General features: G+C 38.2%; 1 protein-coding gene across 2 annotated transcripts in view; it reads left to right on the plus strand.

Moving 5' to 3' along the window:
• RYR2 (ryanodine receptor 2) overlaps positions 1-26,525 on the plus strand; it is a 735,866-nt gene that overhangs the window by 693,993 nt on the left and 15,348 nt on the right. For both annotated transcript variants that reach the window (XM_043511417.1, XM_038395332.2), the window contains 6 exons: positions 494-536; positions 2,394-2,527; positions 12,838-12,898; positions 14,968-15,114; positions 19,736-19,870; positions 24,305-24,461. In XM_043511417.1, the coding sequence (XP_043367352.1) occupies positions 494-536; positions 2,394-2,527; positions 12,838-12,898; positions 14,968-15,114; positions 19,736-19,870; positions 24,305-24,461 (677 nt within the window). The remainder of the gene's footprint in view (positions 1-493; positions 537-2,393; positions 2,528-12,837; positions 12,899-14,967; positions 15,115-19,735; positions 19,871-24,304; positions 24,462-26,525) is intronic.

Consider the following 26,525-nt stretch of genomic DNA (forward strand, 5'->3'; position numbering starts at 1 on the left):
TGTCCCCATAAACATCTACAAAGCTATCTTTTTGTTCAGTGTTTGTACAGTGCCTGATCCATGACTGGGGTGCTATGGTAATACAAATAATAGATAAAAATAATAATGATGATAAGTGAGCCCATAGCATATCACAGTGTTCTCTAATGGCTTAATGTAGATGTTGATGGGGAAAGATCAAGCCTTATAAACTCTACACATTAGACAGGGCAAATGCCACCATCATTTTTATGGCAACATTTTAATTGCCAGCTAGGTACACTCTGTATTTGATTTAGGTTAACCCTGCAGATATAGGAATTCTACATCACTTTCCAACAATGTTTCTGGAGCCCATACATAGGAGAACTTCACTGCCTTCAACAGGAATTGCCTGTCTGTGGATTGCGAGACCAGACCAATGTATGTGCATTTTCTCTTTCTCGTTGTTTTTTTATACTTCTCGGTCCAATGATAATCCTCCAAAGTATATTTTCTCATCTATCTTTTTCAGATCTTTTCCTAACAACTATTGGGACAAGTTTGTTAAAAGAAAGGTAATGCTTTATATTGTTTTTCAATTGGCTTTATTATTTTTTTCATTTTTTTAAGTTTATTGGAATTTTGTGCTGATTTTTGTTGTAATAGAAGATGGTACATTTCTCTAAAATATATATATAAATGCTTATGCACTGTAAATTACAGTGTCTGCCATTCTACACTATTTTGAATTCCTTACCCACTTTGTGTATGTAGTTACACATTTTTTGCACACAAGTTGAGCAATTAATTTAGAAAATGTGTTCCACATAATTTACAGATCATGATAGTCCCTTACGACCTTAGTCTATAAGTCGATGAGTCTATTTGCCTTTTTAAATAAAAATCAGAAATGTAAGCTGCATGTGAAATTTTGTATGTGTGTATATTACATACACGCAACCTTATGTTTTGTGTGTGTGTGTACGTACATATCTACCTATTTATAGATTATCCATCAACAGATAGATAATATTAAGGAGTTGTGATAGCTGCTTAAATATGGACATTGATGCTAGTTTCTTATAAATATAACTGTCAATCACTTCTCCAGTTTTCACCAAAAAACCCAGATCTTTCTGATAATTTTATAGATCACAGTATCCTGACAGGAAAAAAATCTTTCTAAGGAGTTTGGTAAAGATCAGAAAAGGAGTTTTAAAGTTGTTGGATCAGTTTCATGTCCGTGACACAGGCTTCATGATGGTGTGACTTCACTGATTTCAGAGAAATAATGTTTTTTATTGAAAATTTATCAGAAATTGACTTTTAAAATATTTCTCACTTTTTTGGCTTGTAATAATTATTACCTTGGCTAAAAATTATGTTTTGTTAGCCTTGCTGAGGAAGATGCCATTTGTACATTTGAAGGTTGTTGGGAGATAGATAGATAGATAGCAAAAGTCTGCACTAAAGTTGTCTGGGAAGGCTAATCAGTGGCTCATAAATGAAAATTTATTAAAAAGTAGCCAATGGAAAGCTGAGGGGAAAAAGAAAGGATTATGTTTTCAATCAGACTGTAGAATGCCTGGTTTAGTAGGCTGGGGTAGAGAAATACTTTGAACAGACGTGTCTTAAAGAGGCAAAATGTGATGTTTTAAGGAAGGGTTCTTTGTTTCACACACTTTTCTGCTCCCCAGGATACTGCTTTAATCACAATCATGCAGAGCTGTTTTTATGCATATACAAAAAAACCAGACCTTAAAATGTACAAAAAATATCCACCGAGGTCTAAACCACAAATTATTAGGAGACTATACAATACTATTTCTTATTCAGTTATGTGCCTGTAATCTGTAGTTTTTTCCTTTGGGTGTATTTTTGTAAAGGTTAAAAATAAGTAAATCCTGTTTGATAAGAGTGAGTAATAAAGTATTCGGAAGTGATGGGGAACTGGTTACATCCCGTAATTGTTCATGTCCAGCTATTTTAATATTTGCAGATATTTTGTGAAAGGGGCAGAATATATGTAAACATAGACGTAATAGTATATTTGGGCGTTAGCTGGATTTCACTGAAACTCACTTTCAACTGTAAGTCCTGTTAATGAGGTTTTTTTGTTTGATATATGTGTATGTATAATACATATTTTGTACACATTATTAAAAGTATATTAAATGTGTTTATATAATTAAACATTAGAGCTGATTGAAAAAATTGTGAACATTTGTGCAAAAATTATTGTCCCTTTTTTGATTGAAAAAAATTATAAATTAATTGTTTTTGCAACCAGCTGTATTAAGCATATTTAGTGTAACGTATTTTAAGATGGAAACAATTATATCTAGTTTAATAAGATGTAAAAAATAATAATAATGAAAACATTACCATGCTCCCACCCAACTGATTGTATTGAACATTCCTCTAATCTTTAGGTTATGGATAAATATGGGGAGTTCTATGGCCGGGACAGAATCAGTGAGTTACTAGGAATGGACAAGGCTGCTCTGGATTTTAGTGATGCTCGAGAAAAAAAGAAACCAAAGAAAGATAGCTCCTTATCTGCTGTGTAAGTACTTCCTTCTGTTTTTGTGTATAAATTAAAACCAATGATTTGCATTTTGCTATTTAGCTTTGAATGTTGTGGCTGTGCTTGATAGGTGCTGACTCCATGGGTGCTGTGGGACTGGAGCACCCAGGGAAAAAATAGCGGGTGCTCAGGACCCACCAGCCACAGCTGTTCAGTGCTGCCCCCGATCAGCTGTTTGGCGGCTTGGGGAGAACAGCAGGTGGATGGGGGCCTCGAGAGGTGGGGGCAGAGCGAGAGCGGGGTCAAGGGGCGAGGCCTCAGGCGGAGGGGAGCGCCTATGCTGTGCTTATTCTGTACATGATAAATGTTCTTGATTTTATGATTTAGTGAATGTCATGGACAAACAGAAGTTAGAGAGATACAGTAGACAGAGAAGTCATAGGACAGCAGATTATTTTATGGCTGTGGATTTATTTTGTTATATTAGTGTTTGAATGCATAATATTGCCATTGTTTTAATAAGATCTAATGATAGCAGTGCTGGAAGTTTTATTATCTTCATTTGATTGTTCATGCAATATTAATTAGCCAGAAAAAATGGACACTGTGGTACACCATACATTCCAATTTTAAAAACAAGTGAAAAGAAATTACATGTGGTTAATGCCATGAATCCTGTATAATTTAGAAAATTAGATGTGTAGTCTTAGAAACTTTGCTTCATTTGTTTTATGCAATGTAGTTGTAGCTGTGTCAGTCCCAGGATGTTAGAGAGACAAGGTGGGTAATATTATATTGGACCATCTTCTGTTGATGAGAGAGACAAGCTTTTGAGCCACACAGAGCTCTTCTTCCGGTCTGGGAAAGGAACCAGCATACGAGCAAAATGCAAGGTGGAACAGATTGTTTAGCAGAAGTAGTTAGCACATATCATAAGGGACCATTCAAGGTAGAGTGGCCTGTTAACACCTCTGGAGTCATAGGACAAAGAGGGGATTAGTGAGGTTACAGATTGTTGTCTTGGTCTGTGGGGATCTTGCTTCTGATGATGAGCTTGGAGAGGTTGTGGGGGGCGGGAGTTGTTTGAAGGCCAGAAATGGGGCGGGGGGGGGGTGGTTAGGAAAAATTTCTTTCAGGAGGAGGTCGCCATCAAATATAGGTTGTAGTTTTTGATGATACCACTAGTAACATGCTCACTTTACCATTTATCTATCAAAGTCACTTTCTTAGTGGTCATGGCATTGGCTAGAAGAGTAAGGTGAGCTGGGGGCCCTTATGGCTAACCCACAACTATATTCCATCAGGATACTTTCATTGTGACTGTACCCTAAATTCATCCCCAGAGTAGTCTCTGACTTCCACATAAATCAGACTGTATGCTTAGCTGAATTTTTTCTGAACCTCATATTATCAATAAAGACCAGAGATTCCATTCTCTGGATGTATGTTGAGCATTGCTGTTCTGCCTTCAGAGAACAAAACCCTTTAGGAAATACCTAGACTGTTCATGGTCTAGCAGAGCAAAGAATATCAACATGGATTTTGGGCTGTATCTTGTTACTACTTATAGAAACAGAGAAATATAAGATTGGAAGGGACTCCGATAAGTCATCTAGTCCACTCCTTTTCCAGTGAGGCAGGACTAATATTATCTAGAGCATCCCTGGCAGGTGTTTGTCTAACCCAGTGGTGCCGAAACCGTGAAGAGGAAAGGGGAGGTGGGATAGACCCCTGCCCGTCCTCTTTCACCCGTGGCCCTGCCTCCCAACCAGGCCAGAAGGTAAGAGTCCCAAAGTAGTGGAGAAATGGCCTGGGGACTGCTCTCGGGCCCCGCAGCCAGGCCAGGTGAAGGGTCTGGGGCTCCCCACAGTGGCCCAGGCAGCTGTTACCCTGGCCAGGCTCCAGCTTCTGGCCTGGCCAGGGGATAGGGCCTCAGAGGCCTCAGAGCAGCAGCCAGGCCAAGGTAAGAGCAGCCCAGGGGACCTGGGCCACTGTGGGGAGTCCCAGACCCTCCACCTGCTCTGAGTGGTGCATCCTGGGGGGAGGGTGGGGAGGACATGGGCCTGGGGCTGCTTTTGGGTCCCCTGCCCAGGTTGGGTGGATGGTCCAGGCCCCCTGGGTGGCTCTTACCTCGCCCAGCTTCTGGCCTGATTGGGGGTAGGGCCATGGGGGAACAGGTGGGGCCACAGAAGCGGTGGGGCCTCATGGGCCCTCCACTTTTATGAAGGATACGGGGCTCCTGATTTAACCTGATTTTATAAACCTGCAATGATGGAGATTCCAAAGCCTCCCTAGGTAGTTTGTTCTAGTGCTTAATTACCCATATAGTTAGAAAGTTTTTTCTAATGTCTAGCCTAAATCTCCCTTGCAGCAATTTAAGCCTATTACTTCTTGTACTGTTCTCAGAGGTTAAGGAGAACAATTTATCACCCTGCTCTTTATAACAACCTCTTACATACTTGAAGGCTTTTATCATGTTCTCCCCTCAGTCTTCTCTTCTCCAAACTAAACAAATCCAGTTTTTTCAATCTTTTCTCATAGGTCATGTTTTCTAGACCTTTAATCATTTTATTACTCTCCTCTGGAATTTGTGCTGTTTGTCCACATCTTTGCTGAAGTGTGGTGCTGAGAACAGAACACAGTATTCCAGCTGAGGCCTTATCAGTGTTCAGTAGAGTGGATGAATTTCTTCTTGTGTTTTGCTTATAACACTCCTGCCAATACATCCCAGAGGATTGCTTTTTTTTTTTTTTGCAATGGTATTAAATTGTTGACCTACCTTTGGTTTCTGATCCACTATAACCCCCAGGTTCTCTTTGGTAGTACTCTTCCCTTGGCAATCAATTCCCATGTTCTGTTTGTGCAATTGATTTTTCCTGTAACCTATCACTTACATCAGCTTTTGTACCAGGTGACTGGGGAATAACTAATGTGATGCTAATTTTAAAAAAGGTTCCAGAGGTGATCCCGGCAGTTACAGGAGGTAAGCCCAAATTCAGTATCAGGCAAATTGGTTGAAACCATAGTAAAGAACAGCTGTCCAACATATAGATGAACACAATTTGTCGGTGAACAGTTAACATGGCTTTTGTAAAAGGAAATCATGCCTCACCAATCTATTAAAATTCTTTGAGGGGTCAACAAACACGTGGAAAAAGGTGATCCAGTGGCTATAGTGTATTTAGACTTCCAGAAAGCCTTTGACAAGGTCCCTTACCATAGGCTCTTAAGGAAAACAAGCAGTCATGGGATAAGAAGGAAGGTCCTCTCATGGATCAGTAACTGGTTAAATGATAGGAAACAAAGAGTAGGAATAAATAGCCAGTTTTCAGAATGGAGAGAGGTAAATAGTGGTGTCCCCAGGGGTCTGTACTAGGCCCACTGCTGTTCAACATATTCATAAGTGATCTGGAAAAAGGGGTAAACAGTGAGGTGGCAAATCTCTTCAGCCAGTTCTTAAATGTTCTAGGTTGTATTTCATCTGGTCCTGCCAACTTGAAGATATCTAAACTTGTCTGAGTAATTTTTAAGTTGTTCTTTCCTTATTTGAGCCTACCCATTTACACGCATGTTTGCTGTGTTAGTTGTCCAATCACTGTTAACCTTTTTGGGGAAAACTGAAACAAAAAGACATTTAACACTTCGGCCATTGCTGTGTTTTCTCTTTTTGTCTTTCCCTCCTCATTGAGTAATGGGTCTACCTGTCCTTGGTCTTGCTCTTGTTTCTAATGTATTTGTAAAATGCTTTCTTGTTACTCTTTATATTCCTAGCTAGTTTAATCTTATTGTGTGCATTGGCCTTTCTAATTTTGTCCCTACATACTTGTGTTGTTTTTTTTATATTCATATCAGTTTTATTTATATGTAAATCACCAACAACATGCTTTCCACTGAACAGATAATGACTGCATCTGTAAAAAAAAGTTAATGTATATGCCTTGCTGATTAAAAATGGCTCTTCCCAGTTTTGATTTGGACAGCATTCTAGGAAAATGTTAAAAGATTAAAAGTTTTTTTTAACTTTATAGTTATTCTTCAATTGGTGCTTCCCTGTAGGTGCTTTGAACAGTTTTTATTTATGCACATTAAGATGTTTCAGGCTGAAAAGTTCCGAGTTATAATTCCAATTAACATTACAGCATCAGTAGACCTCCTGAGGAGGAAAAAAACCCGTAGTATTTGGAAAAGAAAAACCTTGTAGTAGCTGAATGAAATGGACCTTTAAAGAAACTCTGACTAAATTGGTGCTTTTGAAGGTGGTGGACTAATAGCACAGGCGGTTGCCAAACGTAGTACAGGCAGGTTCTGTACAACTGTTATGGCACAACTCTGCAAGTTCATCAGTACTATGACCTGTGACATCCCAGCTATTGCAGACTTGGCTCTCTGTTGCCATATTGTTTTTGTGTTCCATAGTGTTTAGGCAAATGTTCACTTGAAACTAAGGTAAAAGCGCCAGACTTAACTTTTTTCTTAATGGAGTTGTAGATTTGTGCATGTGTTCATCTGAAGAAGTGAGGTTTTTACCCACAAAAGCTTATGCTCAAATAAATCTGTTAGTCTTTAAGGTGCCACCGGACTCCTTGTTGTTTTTGTGGATACAGACTAACATGGCTACCCCCTGATACTTCAGTTATACATTATGTCTTAGAAATCCTGCAACTATTTTGAAGCAGTTAATTGTTCAGGTTGTATTTGCATACTAGCCACCAATATAAGCATTCTGAAAATTTTAAAAATTCACCATTACAACCAGTCTAGTTTCTACTTTTCTGCATTTGAGAGGATTTTAGAACTATTTTCTTCATCATTTCATAATGCCATTTCACTCTTTAACTATGGAAATTATTAGATAATGTGATGGCAATGATTCTTAGAAAAGCAAAGTTCTGGAGAAGAATTAGTTCTTAATTTGTTTTATAAAATATAAGGTGTTTTAATTGTTACCATATCAAAAGCATAGACGTGCAGGAATGAAAGACTGGGAGCAACCAAATATGTTCCCAAATGTACATACAACCATTAAGCACAAATAGGTCACCCCTAACACAAACCAAAAAGAGTAACCACCCTAATCCAGAACCCAAAAAGCTCTAATGACTTTCCAAGTCGGTAGCAGACAGAAAGATCTTACTTGGTCTCCACTTAGTCTTTCTCCCATGCACCTCAAGAAAGTGACTGTGTTTTCTTCTCATCATAAAAAGTCTCTAGTATCTGTTAATCCAGTGATACATCCAAGGCAGGAAGAGTAGAGGGACACAAGACTTAAGCAATGGAAGTTGTTACTGCCGTTACTTTTCTTATCCTCCAAAACTGGGTCTTCATACGATACCAGATCCTCCGGGATTCAAGAGAATGCCTCTTGACCTGCCAAGGCCCAAAGGGTGCCAAGGGGTGCAGTTTGCAAAAAAAGACCCAAAATGAGGGAAACCAAACTATTCGCTCAGTAAACTAAAATGCTGTAGGATTCGTTCATGTTGTGTAAATAATGCTTTTGTAACCTCTATTGCTTGATTCTTTACTTTTGATTTTAAAAAAATGTCAACATGAAAAGTGAGAGGACACCAATTTTTTCTGAAATAGAGGTAAATTTGGGACTAAAATGAGGGGCATTTTGAGAGGTGTGCTCACTAAGGGCATGTCTACACTTACCTCCGGAACGATCGATGCAGCAGAGGTCAATTTATCGCGTCTAGTGAAGACATGATTGATCGACCACCGAGCGCTATCCCATCGACTCGGTACTTCACCAGGGCAAGAGGCACAGGTGGAGTTGACAGGGGAGTGTCAGCAGTTGACTCACCTCAGTGAAGACACCCTGGTAAGTAGATCTAAGTATGTCGACATCAGCTATGTTATTCACATAGCTGAAGTTGCGTAACTTAGATCAATCCCCCCCACCCCCCAGTGTAGAACAGGACTAAGTTATCAGAAGCATCCAGTTCTGAATGGTGCTTCTAAGGTCTGCATAATCCCCTCCTTTAGGATTCACAGAGTAGGTATCCTATGTTCTAACTGGGTAACAGCTCCTGTTAGTTAAATGCTCCTTATCTGCAGAGCCTCAAGTTTTATCTTGGCCTCACGAGTGAGGTGCACGCCCTCTGTGGGTGCATGCCCATGCAGAAAAGTAAGGGAGATGTAAGGAGCTGCTTACTCCCTTATTCAGGCTACCCATCTTGCCACTAGGCTCCTACTTCCACTCCTGCAGAGTTTGACAGGGAGTGGGTTGGGCTTTGTACAGCTGAACTGATGCAGAGTAGAATGAGTAGAAAGTGGAATGGCACAGCTTACTCCGCCCCATGCCACCTCCTGCCCCAAGCAAGAGAAAAGCAGGGAATGATTAGGAATTTGTATCTCAGTCTGATTTGTGCCTTGCTGCTGCTCAACTAAATGCTGCCCCTTAATTGGGCTGGATTGTAAGGTTAAAATCCAACCTAAAGCATCTGGAATTGAAAACAGTTTATCTTTATCATATTGAGCTCCTGGTATGCCCTTATTTTGACATCTATATCATCAGAGCTTGTTCGGCTCAAAGACTAATCCATATCCTTCACATATCTGGTCTATATTCAGGAAATTAGATATCAGGATAAACAACACAAGTGTTAACTTTTCTGGGAGCAATTATAGACTCTAAAGTGAATTCTGCTTTCCTTCAGCAATATAACTTGAAAGCTTAAGAAAAGCCACTGTCAAGGCAATAGGTCAATTAGTATGAATAGTCGGATCTTAAATAACAATATGGGTTCTGATGGCCTTCCTGTATCGTTGTCACCCCTTTTGTGAATCTAAGAATGAAGCTTCTACAGTCAAAGTTAAGTTTCCATTAGTATCCATGGTATATTGTTGAATCATCTTCACTCAGTGAAGAGAATTATTCTTAAATACATTGTTCTCAGATGGTGGCAGTACCTTTTGGCTCTACTGTTCCCATTTCTTCATACAGTTTAGGGTCAGAGTGTCACCTTGCAGTTCATGGTCTGGAAACTGCAAGAGACCAGGTTATATAACAGTTGAACAGTTTTGAACCATAATATTGGCTCTTAGATTTTATATTTCAACTATGAAAGGAAAACAGATCACATCCCAACAGACAAACTGCAATATGTTATTTTGATCAGTCAAGTTACATTATATAAAACTTTTCTTACCAAGAAGCCTATCAAACACAATGTGAACTTAGCCAATAATATTTCAAGGGAAACTACTAACCATGCAAGTTTGTCCTTTTGATTTGCATCTGCAATAGCATGCCCTGTGTAACTTTTATATGATAACATTCTATTAATTTTCTCAACTATATCAAGTGATTTGCAAACTTGAAATAAATAGGGTAAAGAGATGATATGGAAAACAAATTGCTATGGGTATGAAGATAAATAATAACACATTCTTTAAAAACATTAATAACATTTGAATTTTGCTTAAAAACATTAATTTTCACATGATTTAGATATGTAGTGGGGAAATTGAATACAGAGAGGTCAATGAATTGCTTAAGACCACACACCAAATCCGTAGTAAAATTGGGGTTAGGACAAAATACTTTTAGTCCCCATGTGTGGCCTACTAGGCCATACTTCTCTCTGTGTTAAAACTATTTCTATTTCTGTCAGCAGAGATTGTTTATTAAAAACCCAATGGTGCCACTTCTACTCACAGTGAGCAGTCCTATGGAAATCAATGCATGTTTGCGTGTGGCAAGAGACTAAATAAGTGGTAATATGGTATATGATTTATTGTATTGTCTGTATCATTTCTGTGGTAAAATGATATTTATATAGTGAAAAATATGTGTGAGAATGAGTACAAAGGACAAATTTCCCACTAATCCAAACAACCACCACCTTTACAATTCCTCTGTGTTAAGTAAATTGGCATTGTTATAAGTAAAATCAGCGGAATCACAATTAAATATGTTGTAAGTTCCTTTGGACAGAGAACGTTGTCCTGATTCTGATCACACTCAACATAGGTTTCATATCCTTGTTACTTCATTGACTTCTGTGAAATAACTACTGATTTATACCAGTGCACATAAGATAGAGCTTGGTCTTCTGCCTTTTTATTGACCTGTAAATCTCCTTATAGACTTATGGAGCTATATAAATAATAATTACTACTACTTCTAATGGAAGTTCAACTGATTTGATGGCAAAATCTTCTCTGAATGGTTAACATTTAATCAAAGCAGAGAAATTATTTTATTTTTGGTGAATTGTTCTGTCCATGAAATTGAGAATCTAACAAAACCTGCTCTAATCTTGGGAGACCTGGGTTTAAGCCCCGAGTAGATTAAATTATGTTAGTGGCCTTAGGTAAACTCTCATAAGCACCCATTAGAGAACCACTACACAATTTGAGATGACAAGGGCACTACACCTGTCTACACTATATCTAACACTAATAATTGTTATTTGCTCTTTATTTGAAGGAGCATTTAATTGGCTCATAATTGCATGGAGAAGGTAGATAATATTTTAATATAATTATCTACATTATAATTGTCCACAAAGTCCCCAATCAGAATAGGGTCTATTTGTGCAAAACACTTCACAGACAGCTCAAATAATTTCCACTCCATAAATATAAAGAACCAGAAAGTGGCTCAACATGTAACAGGGCTTAATGCCCAAGCAAGCAGCCATGGTGATGGCTCTTGTTAGTTTCTTGTCTCTCCTACTTACAAAAAATGGTTTATTTGTATTATGGAAAAATGTAGCTTTAAGTTTTTGGGGTCTTTTGGGGGGGAGAAGCGTCAGGGTTAAGAGGAAGAGATTGTTGGAGTAAGAAGTAAGAATCAATCTGAGGGGGAAGAAGGAGAGAAAGAGAGCAGCATAGTGGTCATGGGTAAGTGAGGCTGTGCCACTGAAGGGGATGAATGGTAGGAGAAGGATAGCATGAGAGGGGATGGATCACTTGATGATTACCTTTTCTGTTCATTCCCTCTGAAGCACCTGGCAGGATACTGGGCTAGATGGACCCAGTATGGCCGTTCTTTTGAAGATGGCCGGTAACTGGTAGCAATACAGCAAATGAGTAAATACTGCACAGTGGGTATACAATAATTTTTACTGGTAATAGAAAGTTAACTGTAATTGAAATTCCTTGGAAATAATTTTACTAAAATACTAACAGGTGTAGATTTCTGAATGAATATTTCATTTTTATCTATGAATATCCCTAATTTTAAATCTCTCTTGTGTGTGTCTGTTTTAACACAATCGTTACTATTTAGGTTTCCGAGTAGCAGCCATGTTAGTCTGTATTCGCAAAAAGAAAAGGAGTACTTGTGGCACCTTAGAGACTAACAAATTTATTAGTAATAATAAATAATTTATTAATAATAAATTTGTTAGTCTCTAAGGTGCCACAAGTACTCCTTTTCTTATTACTATTTAGATTGCAGTAGAACCCAAGGTGTGTTGGGAGCTCTCGAAACAGAAGACTTAGTCCCCGTTTTATGGAGTGTAAAGACTAAAAAAGACAAAGACAGATAATGAGTGAGGGGAAAGGGATGCAACATACAAGTATAGACTGGATTCTGACTTAGCCTTTAATGGGTGTGTAGTGGTAAAGAAGGAAGTAAAGAATTTTCTATGCTCTTCTAATGACTGGACAGAATGACAACCCTGGCACTCAAATGAATGAAGAAACTGTTGCCTAATTCCTTCCCTTATAGCATCGGTTGCCTTAAGAGACCAGGGAAGTTGTGGAGAGTAATGGGAAGCTGAGCTTGCCAGTGGAACTGGCTGGCCTGGTAGAGAAGCTACATGCTGCAGTCCTTAAAATGGAGTGTAAGAGTTTGTGTGATGCCCCTGTGTATGGGGAACTCCGAGAGGCAATCTGCCTCCCTGAGATAGTTTCTGCTATGCTTCTTTGGCAGGCATGGAGCTCCGCACTGCCCCCAGTGCAGGGCTATGCCAGAATGGCACAATCTAATCCACAGTCAGAGAGTTGACGTTCATTTTGTTGCTGCTGCTGTTGTTAAACATACTAAATTTGCTCTCCTCCATGATTAAACCCTCTCATCTTCCTCCCTCATGAATTTCCCAGCTTCATTTCTAGTATCTAGTATTATACCCCTTTCTTTCAATAGCCCTCATCCCTGGTTTCCATAGGACAAAGACAGATGAGATCTGTTTATATAAACATTTTCTTGCTACTGTTTCAGATAGGAAAATCCCACAATAACAGCATGTTCTCTATATGAATTCTACTATTCCTTTCAACTTTAGGAGAAACAGGACAAGTGTAGCTTATTATACCTACAGGGTAATGCACTTATGGTAGAATGGATGCTGTGTGATTTTTCACTGAGCTTTTATATGCATCTACTTTTTTTGCAGGCTAAATTCCATTGACGTAAAGTATCAGATGTGGAAATTAGGAGTTGTTTTCACTGATAATGTAAGTTCATTTTACTACATGTATAATAAAATAAAACAGAGTTTTAAGCATGAGAAATTGGTTGAAATGTATGAATCTGATTACTTCTGTATGCTACTGATAACAATTTACTAATCTGATAAGGGAGGTAATTTTGCTTTTTAACCCTGACCTGTGAACTTGGACAGAAAGTCAAACTCCCTTCTCAGTTATACAGATAAAAATCTGCAGAAACTTCCTTGGCTTCAGTAGAGTTAAGCTGGGTCTTTCTCTGATTTGTTTTTGTGCACCTCAGTTGTGTACAGAAACTTGCAACAATTTGTCTGTGGTATTTTGTAAAAATAAGAAAAGAGCGAGTCTGAACTATTTTAGTGTGGGTATCAACTTTAATCACAATTTTTCATGCCAGGCTTAGATCTATTTCCATTTTATACGTGGAGCCACTGAGAATTACTAGAACAAGTACAGATAGCGATAGTTGATTTCAATGGAGTTACTCTGGATTTACACTGGTATATCTGGAAGTAGAAGAATATGGCACAGAATATGATTCATTAACTCTACTCTTCTTCATTTCCATGTTAAAAAATACCCAACCTTTCAGTATATCAGACCTTCAAATGATATCCTGTCACAGGGTGAGCTTGACCTTTGAGGGTTAGGACTCAGCCTCCCCCATCCCAAGCCTAGTTCACCTTCCCAGATAAAGGGAATGCATGCAAAGGATGGGGAGCTGGTGACTGAGAAGCAGGCCTGCTGAGCCTGAGTTTGGGGTGGGAGCTTATTGGGAAAAGGCAGGTGGCAGTTCTCCTGCTGTCCCAGGCTTAGGGACCTGCAGGGAACAAGAGACCACTGAGGTTGGAGGGGTGCATAGGACTGTGAGCCTGAAGGGAGAATTATAAGCAAGAGGAAACTCTGATTAAGGACTGTAAAGACTTTTGAGTCTAGAGGGAGGTTTATATGGATGCTAAAGTCCATCATAAATTGAAAGGACTAAATGAGCCCAGAGAAGAGGTCTGGAAGGTTTAGAGTATTATTTTATGGTAATAAACCACACCTAGAAGGGGAGCAGTACTGTGAAAAAACCAAATGTGGTGGTTGATTTGATGTGAAATTGAAGGTAAACCAAATCAGTGACATGACCAGTGCTGGATTGGATGTAAGCCCACCTATGCATCCATTTTCTTGTATATTCCTCATACTTTTTCTTACTTCTTTTGCCAACTATGAACGATATTTCTTCCCTCAGCTTCTATCTACTTCTCTTGCTGAATGCTAGGGTGAAATTATAATCCTGACCATTTGAGAGCAAAATGCTATGATGTCATACATAGTTGGGTTGTGGAGTTGTAAGCTCTTATTCCCTTATAAATATCTGTAACAACAGCATTCAGTATAAAAAATAAAACCCTGACAAACCTGAACTTATTTTATAAATATCCATGTGTTTTCAAGCCTGTTTAAAGGTTTGTCCTTCTTTAATAGCAGAGATCCAAACATTAAAGCTTTGTAGGAAGTGATTTTCCTGTCCCAAATTGGGATGAAAAGTAAAAATCTCAAAATTTTTGCAAACTGAAAATCTATAAATAGATAAATGGTTCAGGTCAATTCAAACATTTGGTTTTGATAATTTCAAAATATTTCATTCTGTTTCAACCATTTTTAATTTTTCTATATTTTATTTACTATAATTTGTTTACATTTCTGAACAAAAAGTAATTTGGAATCAGAAGAACAATTTTTTTTGGTTGGAGAATGTCGAAACTAAATGTTAGGAGAATTTTGAAATTCACTTAAAAAATTTTCAAGTTGAAAATTTTGTCAAAACTTACTCTTTCTTCTGAATAGGTTTGAGTTTTGATAAATTGGCATTTTTGACAAAAAATATTTTGTCATCAAACTCCTAACCAGCTCTAGCAAGCATCACTGTAGTAAATCACCGTACCTGAATACCCAACAGAAAGGCAAGTTTGAGCTCTAATATAATTCTCTTTTACTTTGTGACTAAGGTAAGACTGGTTATTACTCAAAGGCTGTAGATTTCATTTTCTGTTTTCCTAATGCAATTCTCTCTCTTTTTTTCCTAATAGTCTTTCCTTTACCTAGCCTGGTATATGACTATGTCAATCCTTGGCCATTACAACAACTTTTTCTTTGCGGCTCATCTCCTTGACATTGCAATGGGATTCAAGACGCTACGAACTATTCTGTCATCAGTAACCCACAATGGCAAACAGGTATCAAGCTTCATCTCCCTCTCCCTTTTTTGCTAAAGGAATGCACAGTTAGGTTCATCCTGTGGCTGAATTCAAACTGACTGGGGAAAACTTTTCTCAAGGATTGAAAGGAGAAATGTTCTTTAATTGCAGTTTAATCTTGTATTGATGAGGAAGCTGTGCTGGAGGATAATCATGATGTCTGAATTTATATTTCAGACATATATTAAAGAAAATAACCAAGTTTTACTGTCAGTTTAGTTCTGTTGTAGCAGCACTCTTGCTGTGATCCTTGATTTCTAGTACGCTTCAAGGTTGAATGTCTAACAAGTGCAAAAGGCCTACACAAGCACTTACTTCAGGGCAAATAAGGTCATATGGACTCTGTGGGTGCAGACACCCTCCTAGCAACTCAACTGATACAGTTCTGCTATACAAGGAGGGATAGGAAAGGATTTGGGAGCTTTCTCTGCAGAATCACCTTGTGTACAACCATGCTAGGGGTGAAGCAGAGAGAGGGCCAGAGGATCTGCTGCTACATAGATCCTTCCATTATGCCTCTCTGTGCAGAAGGTGTGTTAGAACTCAAGTGGTTTCTACAGTCTGAGCTGTATAAATACCCATAGAATGGCATTGTATTTACTCGGTAGCCTTCTTTTCCTCCCCAGCCATAGATATATCCAGCTCCGAGCTAAATTAAACAGGTTGGGGGGCTGGGCTGAAATTTTGTACCTTAATGCAGAGTTTAAGCATGGTTTATTCTTTACATATGACCCTTTGAGCTCGGATTAATTTCACCTACAATGCACGTCAGGATTAAAGATCCTGATAGATTAGTCACTGGTTTTTTTTTTAATTTTTGTTGACAAAACACAACACTGTTCAAGTTGGCTACCTACACGTGATTTTGACCACAGCAATGTAAACCACAAAAACAGCATTCCATCATTTTGCTGTTAGTAACTCATCAGCTGGCAGACTGCGTTTTGCATCACAAAAATTTCAATTTAAACTACATCTATCTGGCTCCAGTTTAATTGTTGAGTGATTTGTAGAAATGGACTATGATGCTTTATTTTAAGCAAATTAATGCAATCTGAATGTAAGTCTCTAGCAGGCTCCTCATCTGTGTGAATGAGTGTGATGTGAATAGCTATTAGATGCAAGGTGAATCCTGCCCTCAGCTATGTTGTCCATATCACCAATTTTACAGGCACTGTTTATAGTCTAAATTATGCAATGAGGCATCCCCTCATATTGAAAGGCAGGAGACAGTCCCGCTTATTCGCACACATTGACAAGCTATTATTCACACACATTGACAAGCTATTAATCAGGTTTCTTATCTAAAAAAGGGATTTTCAGACCCTATGGGGCTCACCAAGTCTGTCTGTAGAACTAAATATTTTGAGAGTGAAGCAATAGGGTTCTTGGGATGTTGGGAGGGGAGGTTCATCAACAGAATTAGAGAGTTGGAGAACACTGACCTGGAAATGCTGCTTTAATTGGGAAATGATGGATAAAATTCAAATACTCATAATCAGAGACTGTATTTACACAATATTGGATTATAGTAAAGTGATATTAAGGACTGAACTGAGAATATTTCCTTGTTTTATATGAAATTGTCAGATTAAAAATTTATTTTCCAGTTGAGGAAAACCCAGGACTTCCCTCTCAATAGTTGTATGGGATATAGAATGAAAAATCACTTTTTTCTGCCTCTCATCCCAGATTTGTTGTTCTAGGAAACTTGTGGGGCAAAACTATCTATTTGCCTGATCTATGTACAGTTATGTAGGCCCCATGTGTGCAAAGTTCTATTTGCTTGAAACTTGAAGGAAATATAAAGGAATATGTTTTAAGGCAAAGGAAAGAGTGGCCACCCCAAATCTCTGCTTTGTCTTTCTGGAGTTCCTCAAATATTTGTAGGACAGTGGATTGTCCCCATTGTGTTTTCATTCCATGATCTGTGCAGGGGATTGTTAACACTCTCAGTAGCCACTACAACTTCAGTTAAATGTGTTTCAACAAATGTTTAAACAAGTGTTTTAATCAATTTTTCATAGCAGCTACAGTGGCTGCTGGGAGTTGAAATCTGTCCCTGACAGATGACTATCCAATAGAACATTTTGAAACAACTCTCCAAAAGGACAAGTTATTTACTGTAATGTTTGAACAAGTGCCTAGAGCACTGGAGAAGTGCTTTTTAAAAATGTAACTAAATAAATGAGTTTGGTTTGTATAGTAGAAATTGTGAGTCTCACACAGGTATACAAGCCAACCTACTGCAGCCTTTGCTCTTAGAATAATAAAATAGATTGTGAGCATGAATAAAATGAAATTACCCTATACTTTAGCTTCTGGTGGGGAGCTTATAATTGCATCACTATTATATTGCAGCGCTTTAGGCCCTGATAGTGAGGTCAAATCTCTGTGGGCAAAAGAGTGCTCATACAGATACTACTGAAGGACTGAGGTCTTAAAGTTATGTCCTGGAAAGTAACAAACCCTACAGGCTCATGGATATACATTGTACGTACCTCTGCTGAAGTATCACCATAGATAACATCAAGTTGCTGTTTTTTTAAAATAGATGGGACAGGACAGCTACAGAGATGTGGCATGTAAGGTAGGAAAGTGAATGCAGTGACTGATATCCTATGCTATCATTTAAGAAAGGCCCCATCCCAGTTAGCTAGTGAGTATAACTAGTGTACATAGAAAGCCAAATTCAGTACTCTGTCACTTCTGTTTAAATCAGGATTAGCCCGGTAACTAGAAGCACATTTTGGTCACACAAGATCAATGACCACTAATTGACATGATTACTAGACCTTAAAGTTTAACCTATTTGAAAAAGTGCATGATTCTGTTTGCAGGGCCTAGAAAATTGCTTTTTTAAAAGGTTGAAAACAATGATAATTTATATGTTAGAAAAGCAAACCCTGCTCTGGTTTCAACTTGAGAATTACAAACCAGTGCTAAGTTTTTTCATTTACTATGACTCATATTTACCAAGGAAAGCACAATATCTATTTGTTTGCCCAATACAATGATGACTAATGATACAGAAAAAGTATTATCTTTTACTTGCCTGTTCCTCCCTCCCACCCCAAAAAAATTAGTTGTCCTTGACCAATGGGCAGGTAGAATTTTGCAAGGTTGATGCATGCAAGTTTGGAGGGACTTGCAAAACTGAGTTATGTTCACTTTAGGTTGGTCAAATTTTAGCCTTCCAGCCACATGTCCTTTTAAATGTCCAGATACAATTGAGCAGATCTGCAGCTTTTACATGAAGCCTTTACAAGTTAAGTACATAGAATGTAAGGTGATATGGTACTTCGTAAGTCAGGTAGTTATGAAAATTATTTTTTAAAATATTCATTCTTTTCAAATATTTGCTGCAGGAAATTGTAATTCACTTCTAACTACTTTTCATCTGGCTCAAGGCAATATTTTAATACTGTAGCAATTGAGGACTGGGGGGATTTATTGCCATTTATGAGAGGAGATATTACACTAATATTAATGTGTTTTTTTTTCTAGGATCCCTCAGGTATAACTGAAACTGTGTCACTATAAAATTGTCATCAAGCTAGATAGCAAACTTTTTTAATGCCACTTGAACTCCAAGATGCACCAAATTTTGCAAGTCGGGACTGTGTAATTTGCTTCTGAAGTGTAGTTTTGCATTAAAGTGGAAGTGCATGGAGATGAATTCACATTTTGAAATAGTGGCATTGATTTACAGATTGATCAAAGAATACTCTTAAATCTAATTGGTCAGTAAATCTAAAACTGGTTTTAACTTCTAGAAAAATTGGTCTTCTATTCTAAATCTACATTCATTCAAAAATTTGCTCATTTAAAATTTCAAACACAAAAGCAAAGATCTCATATTTTCTACTGTTCCATACAAAAGCTAAGGAAATTAGAATATTCTGGAATCTTTTTCTTATTTTGAAGCACACTTGCTTTGTGACTTTGGGCAAGTTTTCTCTGTCTCAGCTTCCCATTCTATGTAACGGGGATAATACTTAAAATCCATGGTAGGTAGGTAAAAGGCTTACATCATTGATGTTCATAAAGTACTTTGAGAACTTGGATAGAAGCTCAAAGTGAGTATCTGGCAAACTCAAAACATGCTGTATGTACACAGAATTGACTTACAACCGTTTTAATTTCCCAGACATTTGGTATTTCATTTAATAATTGTTGCATTGGAATGTACTTGTGACCTGCACTGATACTATAAATAGGAAACAGGAATGTATTTTTTAAGCTTTCAGAATAGAAATATCTTCTTTTCTGTCTGTATGTGAGCACATATCGGTATGGATATGAATTTACATTTTTGCTAATTTTTTTTGTTCATTTGCCTCAAAGTTCTAGAAACATTTTAACATTCATGAGCCAATTTAAATGCTCTAACATTGCATAAAATACACTGATATTTTACTAAAATAAAACAAAAATTCCTTTTTAAAATGGGGAGGGAGAGAGATGGGGGTGAATAAAGTGAGTTTATCTTCTCCAGTAAATGTAGTTTATTATTTTTCTCTTTTCCCCATCATATAAGAAAATTGCACTGCATGCTTTCATGGTGTTAATACATCCATCATATAATTCTCTCTTCTAGCTTGTGTTAACAGTGGGATTACTGGCAGTGGTAGTCTACTTGTACACAGTAGTGGCATTCAATTTTTTCCGTAAATTCTACAACAAGAGTGAAGATGGAGATATGCCAGATATGAAATGTGATGATATGCTAACAGTAAGTCTGTTTGCTTTTTGCTCATCTTTACTTAAGTTATTATGGTATTTCCTGTTCCCCCTCTCCTGTTCATGGAACTGTTCCTGAATAATACCTATAGCCAGAAGGATGGCTGCTCACAACAGGAAGATTATCAGTGAAACATGAAGGAATAAAAAATGTAATACAAACCTGCAGGAGTTAGAGAACGTGACCACAAATGAGATGAAATAATATGACATTAGTTTTTGATATGCTTTATCTGAGACTCAAAAAATCAAACAAAGTCAGAAAGTTGTTTCACTGCATGAGGCTTTCTCAAAAGTTGCATGAAAGTACTTCTGAATGCTGCAGTTTTACAGGCAATACAGACAGTTGTGTGGTTACTGTAAACTGTTACCAATGATTCCCACTAACCTCAGTTGGTTGATTAGATGTCTTCCACTGACATCTCTGTCACTGAAAACTTCTTGGTGCGTGTTAGCCTGACAATTATTTACCAACTGTTTTAAATTGCCATTTGAAAGAGTCTGATAGTGTCAAATTTTGCTGATTCAGAAGATGTTGCCTAGATCATTACAAAATCTAAGGAGTGTAATGACTTTCTGATTATTTTTTACATATTATTTACCTCATTTCCTAATAACCAATACCACATATTTTAAAAATCCTAATAGTCAGAAAAATTTTAAAAGAAAATAACATTACTCAAAACCCTTGTAAAAATGCTACGGTATTTTCCACAGGAGTGCACTTTCCTCCTTTGGCCTTGGCTTTGTAAGTCTCAGATTGCTGTGCTGTGAACTATTTGTGAACAAAATAATTATAGGATCATTTCTGTTACTGTATACCGCATTATGGCTCTTGGATTTCTTATGCTTTTTCTTAGCACCTAGTTATTGGTGTTGGTGCATACTACAGGTATTTTATTAAGATGAAGTAGCCTTACACTCGCCACAGGATACTTCTTAAGAACCAATTTCTGCTCCTGGTTTCACTGGCTTAAACTACAGGAACAAAATGGACTTAGTGGAACTAATGCAGAGTTACATCAGTGCAACCCAGAGCATAATTTGACTAGCTGTACAGCAATGACATACCGGGCCAGATTCTTCTATGTTATGCCAATGTAATTCCACTGATTTCCATGGAGCTACTACTGATTTATAAGAATGCAAGATCAGAATTTAGCCCACAATACCTGTCAGCTTTCTCTGTGCTTTGAAGTCCATTTGATTTGAAATACATTAGGAATACTCATTAGGAAATGGAAGGGTTTTCTTTTTAGCTTTAGCATGTTTGTAAATTAGTCAGTAGAGAACATCCACTTGCAAGTATAAGCACCATAACCGACAGTGCAATATCTCCTTGGCACTTTTGTAGCTTGATATAATTAATTCCATTTTGAATTTCCAATTGATTTCAGAGAGAAATTAATCGATTGCATTTCGGAATCCTCTGATCCAGTCGGGAGTGGAGGTGGTAGGGATGGAGGGAGAGAAAGCAAGATGCAATGAATGGACACTTTCTGTATAAAGATAAATCAAAGGAATAAAGATAAACTACTAATGGGATAGATTGTGGCCCGTGCTACAGGGCCAAACTGGGATTCAAGGGGGAGTAAGAAACTACTTGGCCTTCCCAGAACTTGGATCTAGATGCATAGCAGTAAATGGGTACTGTGGACTTGATGCTCCCCTGACCGTCTTAAGTGGGTGGGGAGAGGTAGGAAATGGCTGGAACATTGACGCCACCTCTCCTAATGCACTGGTCAATGCAACTAAACTGGAAGTGCTATGGTGTTGTCATCTGCAAGTGGAAAGTGCCAGAGGAGAAAGTGGGGATGAAGGAAGGAAATAGGACTTTCTCAGGCCTGATGTCTTTATTGCACTGGTCTTTCTTCAGCACCGTATGCACCACTTATACAGGGAAGACTGCAAAAACACAATCTAGCCCACTTTATTTCATTGCTTACAAGTGGAAGACAAATGTGTGAAATTGGTTCCTCAAATAGCAGTTCATCACAAAAGAAAAATAAATTTCATCCCCATCCTGCCAAAAAAAAACCCAGCAACATAATTCTGGACCTAAAATAGTTTATAAGGAGGCAGGGTTTGTTGCCCTTCTACAATACAATAGTATGCCCAAGTTGCAAATGTAGCTTCAGATTGGGAAAGCCCTAATGTTCAAGGGTATTCCATTTGTCTGAAATACTATGCAGTTGTGCAGTTTGCAGAATGGCTCCTAGTTTTCTTGCCACATTTGTTGATTGGATCAAATTAAGAATGTTTTTAAGATCTGTGTTGAGGTTACATTTCTAATGATAGCAACATGGAGATGTGATGTGATCCTATTCTGATCATAGTACAAGAGGAGGGGAAAGTGTAAAATAATCCAAAGAGTGAAAAATTCAAAGAGTGAAAAAATTCTTATTTGGAACAGTTCGTATAAAATAGCATGAAATATGTAAGCTGATTATTCAGCCCCCCCAAACCAAAAAGCTATCAAAACACATACAGTTTTCTCCCTGCGGGGAGGATGAGAAAGAAATTGAACCACATGTGACAGATGTTAGTGAAATTGTTTAATGCTCGACTGGAAGGTGCTCAGATACTAAGGTGACAAAGGTGGTATATGAACTTGTACAAAATAGATTTCTTCCTGCCCCATCCCCTGCAGACTAAAAAAAAAAAAATTACAATAATTGCCCTGAATTGCAGCTTCTTGCACTGCCCTTAATCAGAAAGGATCAGATTCTGCTACCCTTATGTATGTTGAGCAGGAATTTAGTCTGCATATAGCCCCCTGATCTAAATGTGATTACTCCTGAAGTAAAATAATACTCAGTGGAAGCAATGGTCATGGAATCAGGCATAAAATCCATCTGCTGGATCTTTTGCACACAGCTAGCTATGTTCTTTACCTGCCTATATGCATTTGGGACTGCACTTTGCACAATTCTACCTCTGTCACCGTTGCCCCTTCCTCGGGACCAAATGAGTTAATATCAGTGTGTAACATCCTGATTGGCTTTTCAAAGATGCAGGATTTTAATCCAGATTTCTCATTCTTAAAACTTTCATTTTGTTCTCTTAAAGTGTGATTTGTGCTCTGAAAAATTCTTATGTAAATGGCACCTTTGGGGTTCCGTATTTCCTACATATCACCAATTTGATATCCCATTTACTCAGTTTACAAATAAAAATTATCACCCCCTCTAAAAATCAACCTGGGCTCTGAAAAGACAAGCTTTCTCTTTCTAATGCAGCCTGCAGGTGACACAGTGCCTTCAGTACCACCTGTATGAGGCTCTGGAAGGTCTTGTGCAAGTATAACTGAGAACATCATTTGCACTGTAGAATCATCATGATTTGTGAAGTTGTGGTCATTCTTGAAAAGAGCCCAGCTTGATCTTAAGATCCCAGAGTGGGCTGTATGGCTGGGAGTCAGAAAAAAATATTTTAACTCTTAAACTGAGCACATTTGATATGAGATCATTGTGATATGATAAACAAGACACTCCACATTGCTATTGCTAGTCACTCTTCAGAATGGAAGTGCACTTTAATTATCTCATGCATATCTAACATGTCCTCTGAAGAAGGATTCTCAAGAGCTGTTTTTCCTTTGAGTACTGAAGATGGGAAAAGGATAAAGAAATACAATTTTATTTAAAAGGCAACAGATTACAATAATAGTAATAATTATCACTTTACATTTCAGAGAACTTTGCAATAGGTATTCTCATCTCCACTTCATATCTACAGACACAAAGTCAGACTCTTCGGTATCAAAGGCGCACACAGCAATTCAGTTGCAGAGCCAGAATTAGAATATAGCAGTGCCTGCATTGTCGCCTCATGCTTACTTCACCAGGACGTGCTATGCAAACAATAAGAGCATATAACTTACAAGCAATTAGCAGGTTTTTTTCAATCAGATAAAATTGTTGTAACACCCTTTCCTTTTTGTTTTATGCTGCAATTGGAAAACATGAAATTTTGCAACTTGAATCTCAGCAGCATTTCCAATCTTGCTGTAAAATTATCCCCCACCCAAAAAAAAAAAAGAGGGGAAAAAGAGAGCCAGCATGGTCTAATAGATAAGGTACTGGACTGAGAATCAGAAAACCACATTTCTATTCCTAGCTCTGCCATTGACTTGCTGTGTGACCTTGGGCAATTTCATTTCACCTTTCTGTGCCTCTGTTTCCTCTTCTCTAAATAAATAAGATAGACAAATTTGCCCTTTCTCTTCCTTGCTTATTTAGATTGTAAGCTTTTCAATTCACGAATAGTCACTCTGTTTCTACAGTACCTCCCAATGGAATCCCATTCTCAGTTGGGGCTTTTAGGTACTACTGTCATACAAATACATAATAATAAGTAGCCAAAATCTTGGAGAATGGGTTTTTTAAATGGTTATGTATTCTTTCATTTTCTCACTTTTTTCCAGTGCTACATGTTTCATATGTATGTTGGAGTGCGGGCGGGCGGAGGCATTGGTGATGAAATTGAGGATCCAGCAGGAGATGAATATGAGATCTATCGGATCATCTTTGACATTACTTTCTTCTTCTTTGTAATTGTCATTCTGCTAGCCATCATACAAGGTATGTGTTCATACTCTGTGGCCACAGGGAAGTGATATTTGAAACCACTGGAATCTTAGTGCCACAGTCATGCCTCCACATACACAATGTTAATGGGAACTAAAAGACCAACATTTCACCAAAGAGGGGTGATAATAGCTAGGTAGGATGTTTTCCCCAACTCCACATAACCCCAGGAGTGAGGACAGGGCAAGGAGAGGGGGATTCAGAGGAAAAACTGTTCGATACGTGTGACAACCTGGGGTACAACCTCAAATTGTGGGACTGCTGTGCCCATTTAAATCTCCATTTAAATCTGGCCTGTCTCTCATGATGTTTGTGACAAACCCCTCCAGAGGCTGTAATCACTCAGTCAACAACATGCAGGGACACACCCAGCTAAATTGCATGAATGCCCTTTAAACCACTCATGAACCATACACAGGGAAACACCAGAAAATCCCCCACACCTCCCAGCCTTGCACTCTCAAAATGTACCATCTTACGCTGCTCAAGATCTTCTCTTGAACAATGTAAGCTCATTAATTAGTTTGCCATTTCATGAAAGGTTAGTGGACATGCACCAGCCTTTGTAATCTGAGCAGATTCACCAAACACTTTAGACAAACTCACTTAAAAATATTAAAATAAGTTTATTAACTACAGAAAGATAGATTTTAAGTGATTATCAGTGTTAGGCATAGAGGCCAGAGTTGATTACATGAGAAATAAAAGTAAAATCATATTCTAAATTCTAACTTTGTCGGACTAAGAAAGATTTGAATCAAGAAGTTTTTCTCACCCCACTAGACGCTATAAGCAGTTTACAGTTCTTTATTCACAGGCTGAATTCCCTGCGCAGCCTGGAGCCAATCTCCCCAGTTCAAAGTCTTTTCTTTCAAATGTTCTTGTTGCCTTCAGAGTAGGTGAGGGAGGAGAGAGGCCGGGGGCTGATGTCACAATCTCCAATTTATAACCCCCAATCAATGTAAATGGAAATATACTGTCTCAAACATGGAGTCAGGGATCATGTGTTCTAGATACCCTGCTGAGACACTGGGCCTGCATTGTCTACATGCTTCAGGAGGGGTCCACTGGGAGAGCGGATTCTTTTTAATGGGCCTTCAATACATGGCTGGCTAGTCCTAATGTAAATCTGTCTTGGAGATGTTAGTTGTTCCTTTGTTGCCACTTGAAGGCTAGCTGTGGGCATCGCCCAGACTCACAATATATTTCAATAACAACCATATAGCAAACTTCATAATTTCACATACCATGGTAGTACATACAATTCAATAGGATAGTAATATTCAATGGATCATGACTTCTCAAATGATACCTCACAAGGCATATTTTGGACAAAACATATCATAATCATATAACAGTGGTGAATATGTAGGTACAGGGTGTCATTTTGAGGTACAATCACAATGGGATATGCTTCTCTTTAAGTCTGTGGCAAGTTACAGTGCTTTAATCACAATGCATTATTGCCGCTAAGAGCAATACTAGCTCCTCCATCGTGGCTTTTCTCTTCAGAGAATGGGGCCACACATACAAGATGGATGTACCACACGTCACTGCCACAGATATGAAGGAGGAGATGCTTGTAGGCAGGATCCTGTCGTGCAAAAGATTACTGACTCTTGAGGTTCTCTCCAGTATAGCTTGACCTCCAATCCATTTTGGCCATTATCCCTTCTGGATCCATTCCATGAATTGTCCCACTTTCAAGGCACTCATATACTAGCACAATGAGTGCAGTATAAAAGTTTAATACAACAGAAGAGAAGATATGGAGAAGCAGCAGAGCCAATAGATCTGCCATCCTTTTGCACGCCTTTTGAAGAACAAAGGGGAGTGTTTGGCCTATAGTAAACAAGCCTTTTGATCTTTTTCCAATGAAGACAGAGTCTCTCCCATAAAAGGAATACAAAATCAAGGCTTTTAATATCCAATACTTGTTTTTTGTCAAATTTTCAGTAAGAGAATCCTATCACTTACATTCTTTGAGAAGATGCAACTGTGTATTTTGCTTAGGCATGGGTGCACCCAGTGCACCGGAGCTGGAGAAATTTGCCCAGC

Source organism: Dermochelys coriacea, chromosome 3 (assembly GCF_009764565.3).
Source record: "Dermochelys coriacea isolate rDerCor1 chromosome 3, rDerCor1.pri.v4, whole genome shotgun sequence".
In the NCBI taxonomy this organism is placed as follows: Eukaryota; Metazoa; Chordata; order Testudines; family Dermochelyidae; genus Dermochelys; species Dermochelys coriacea.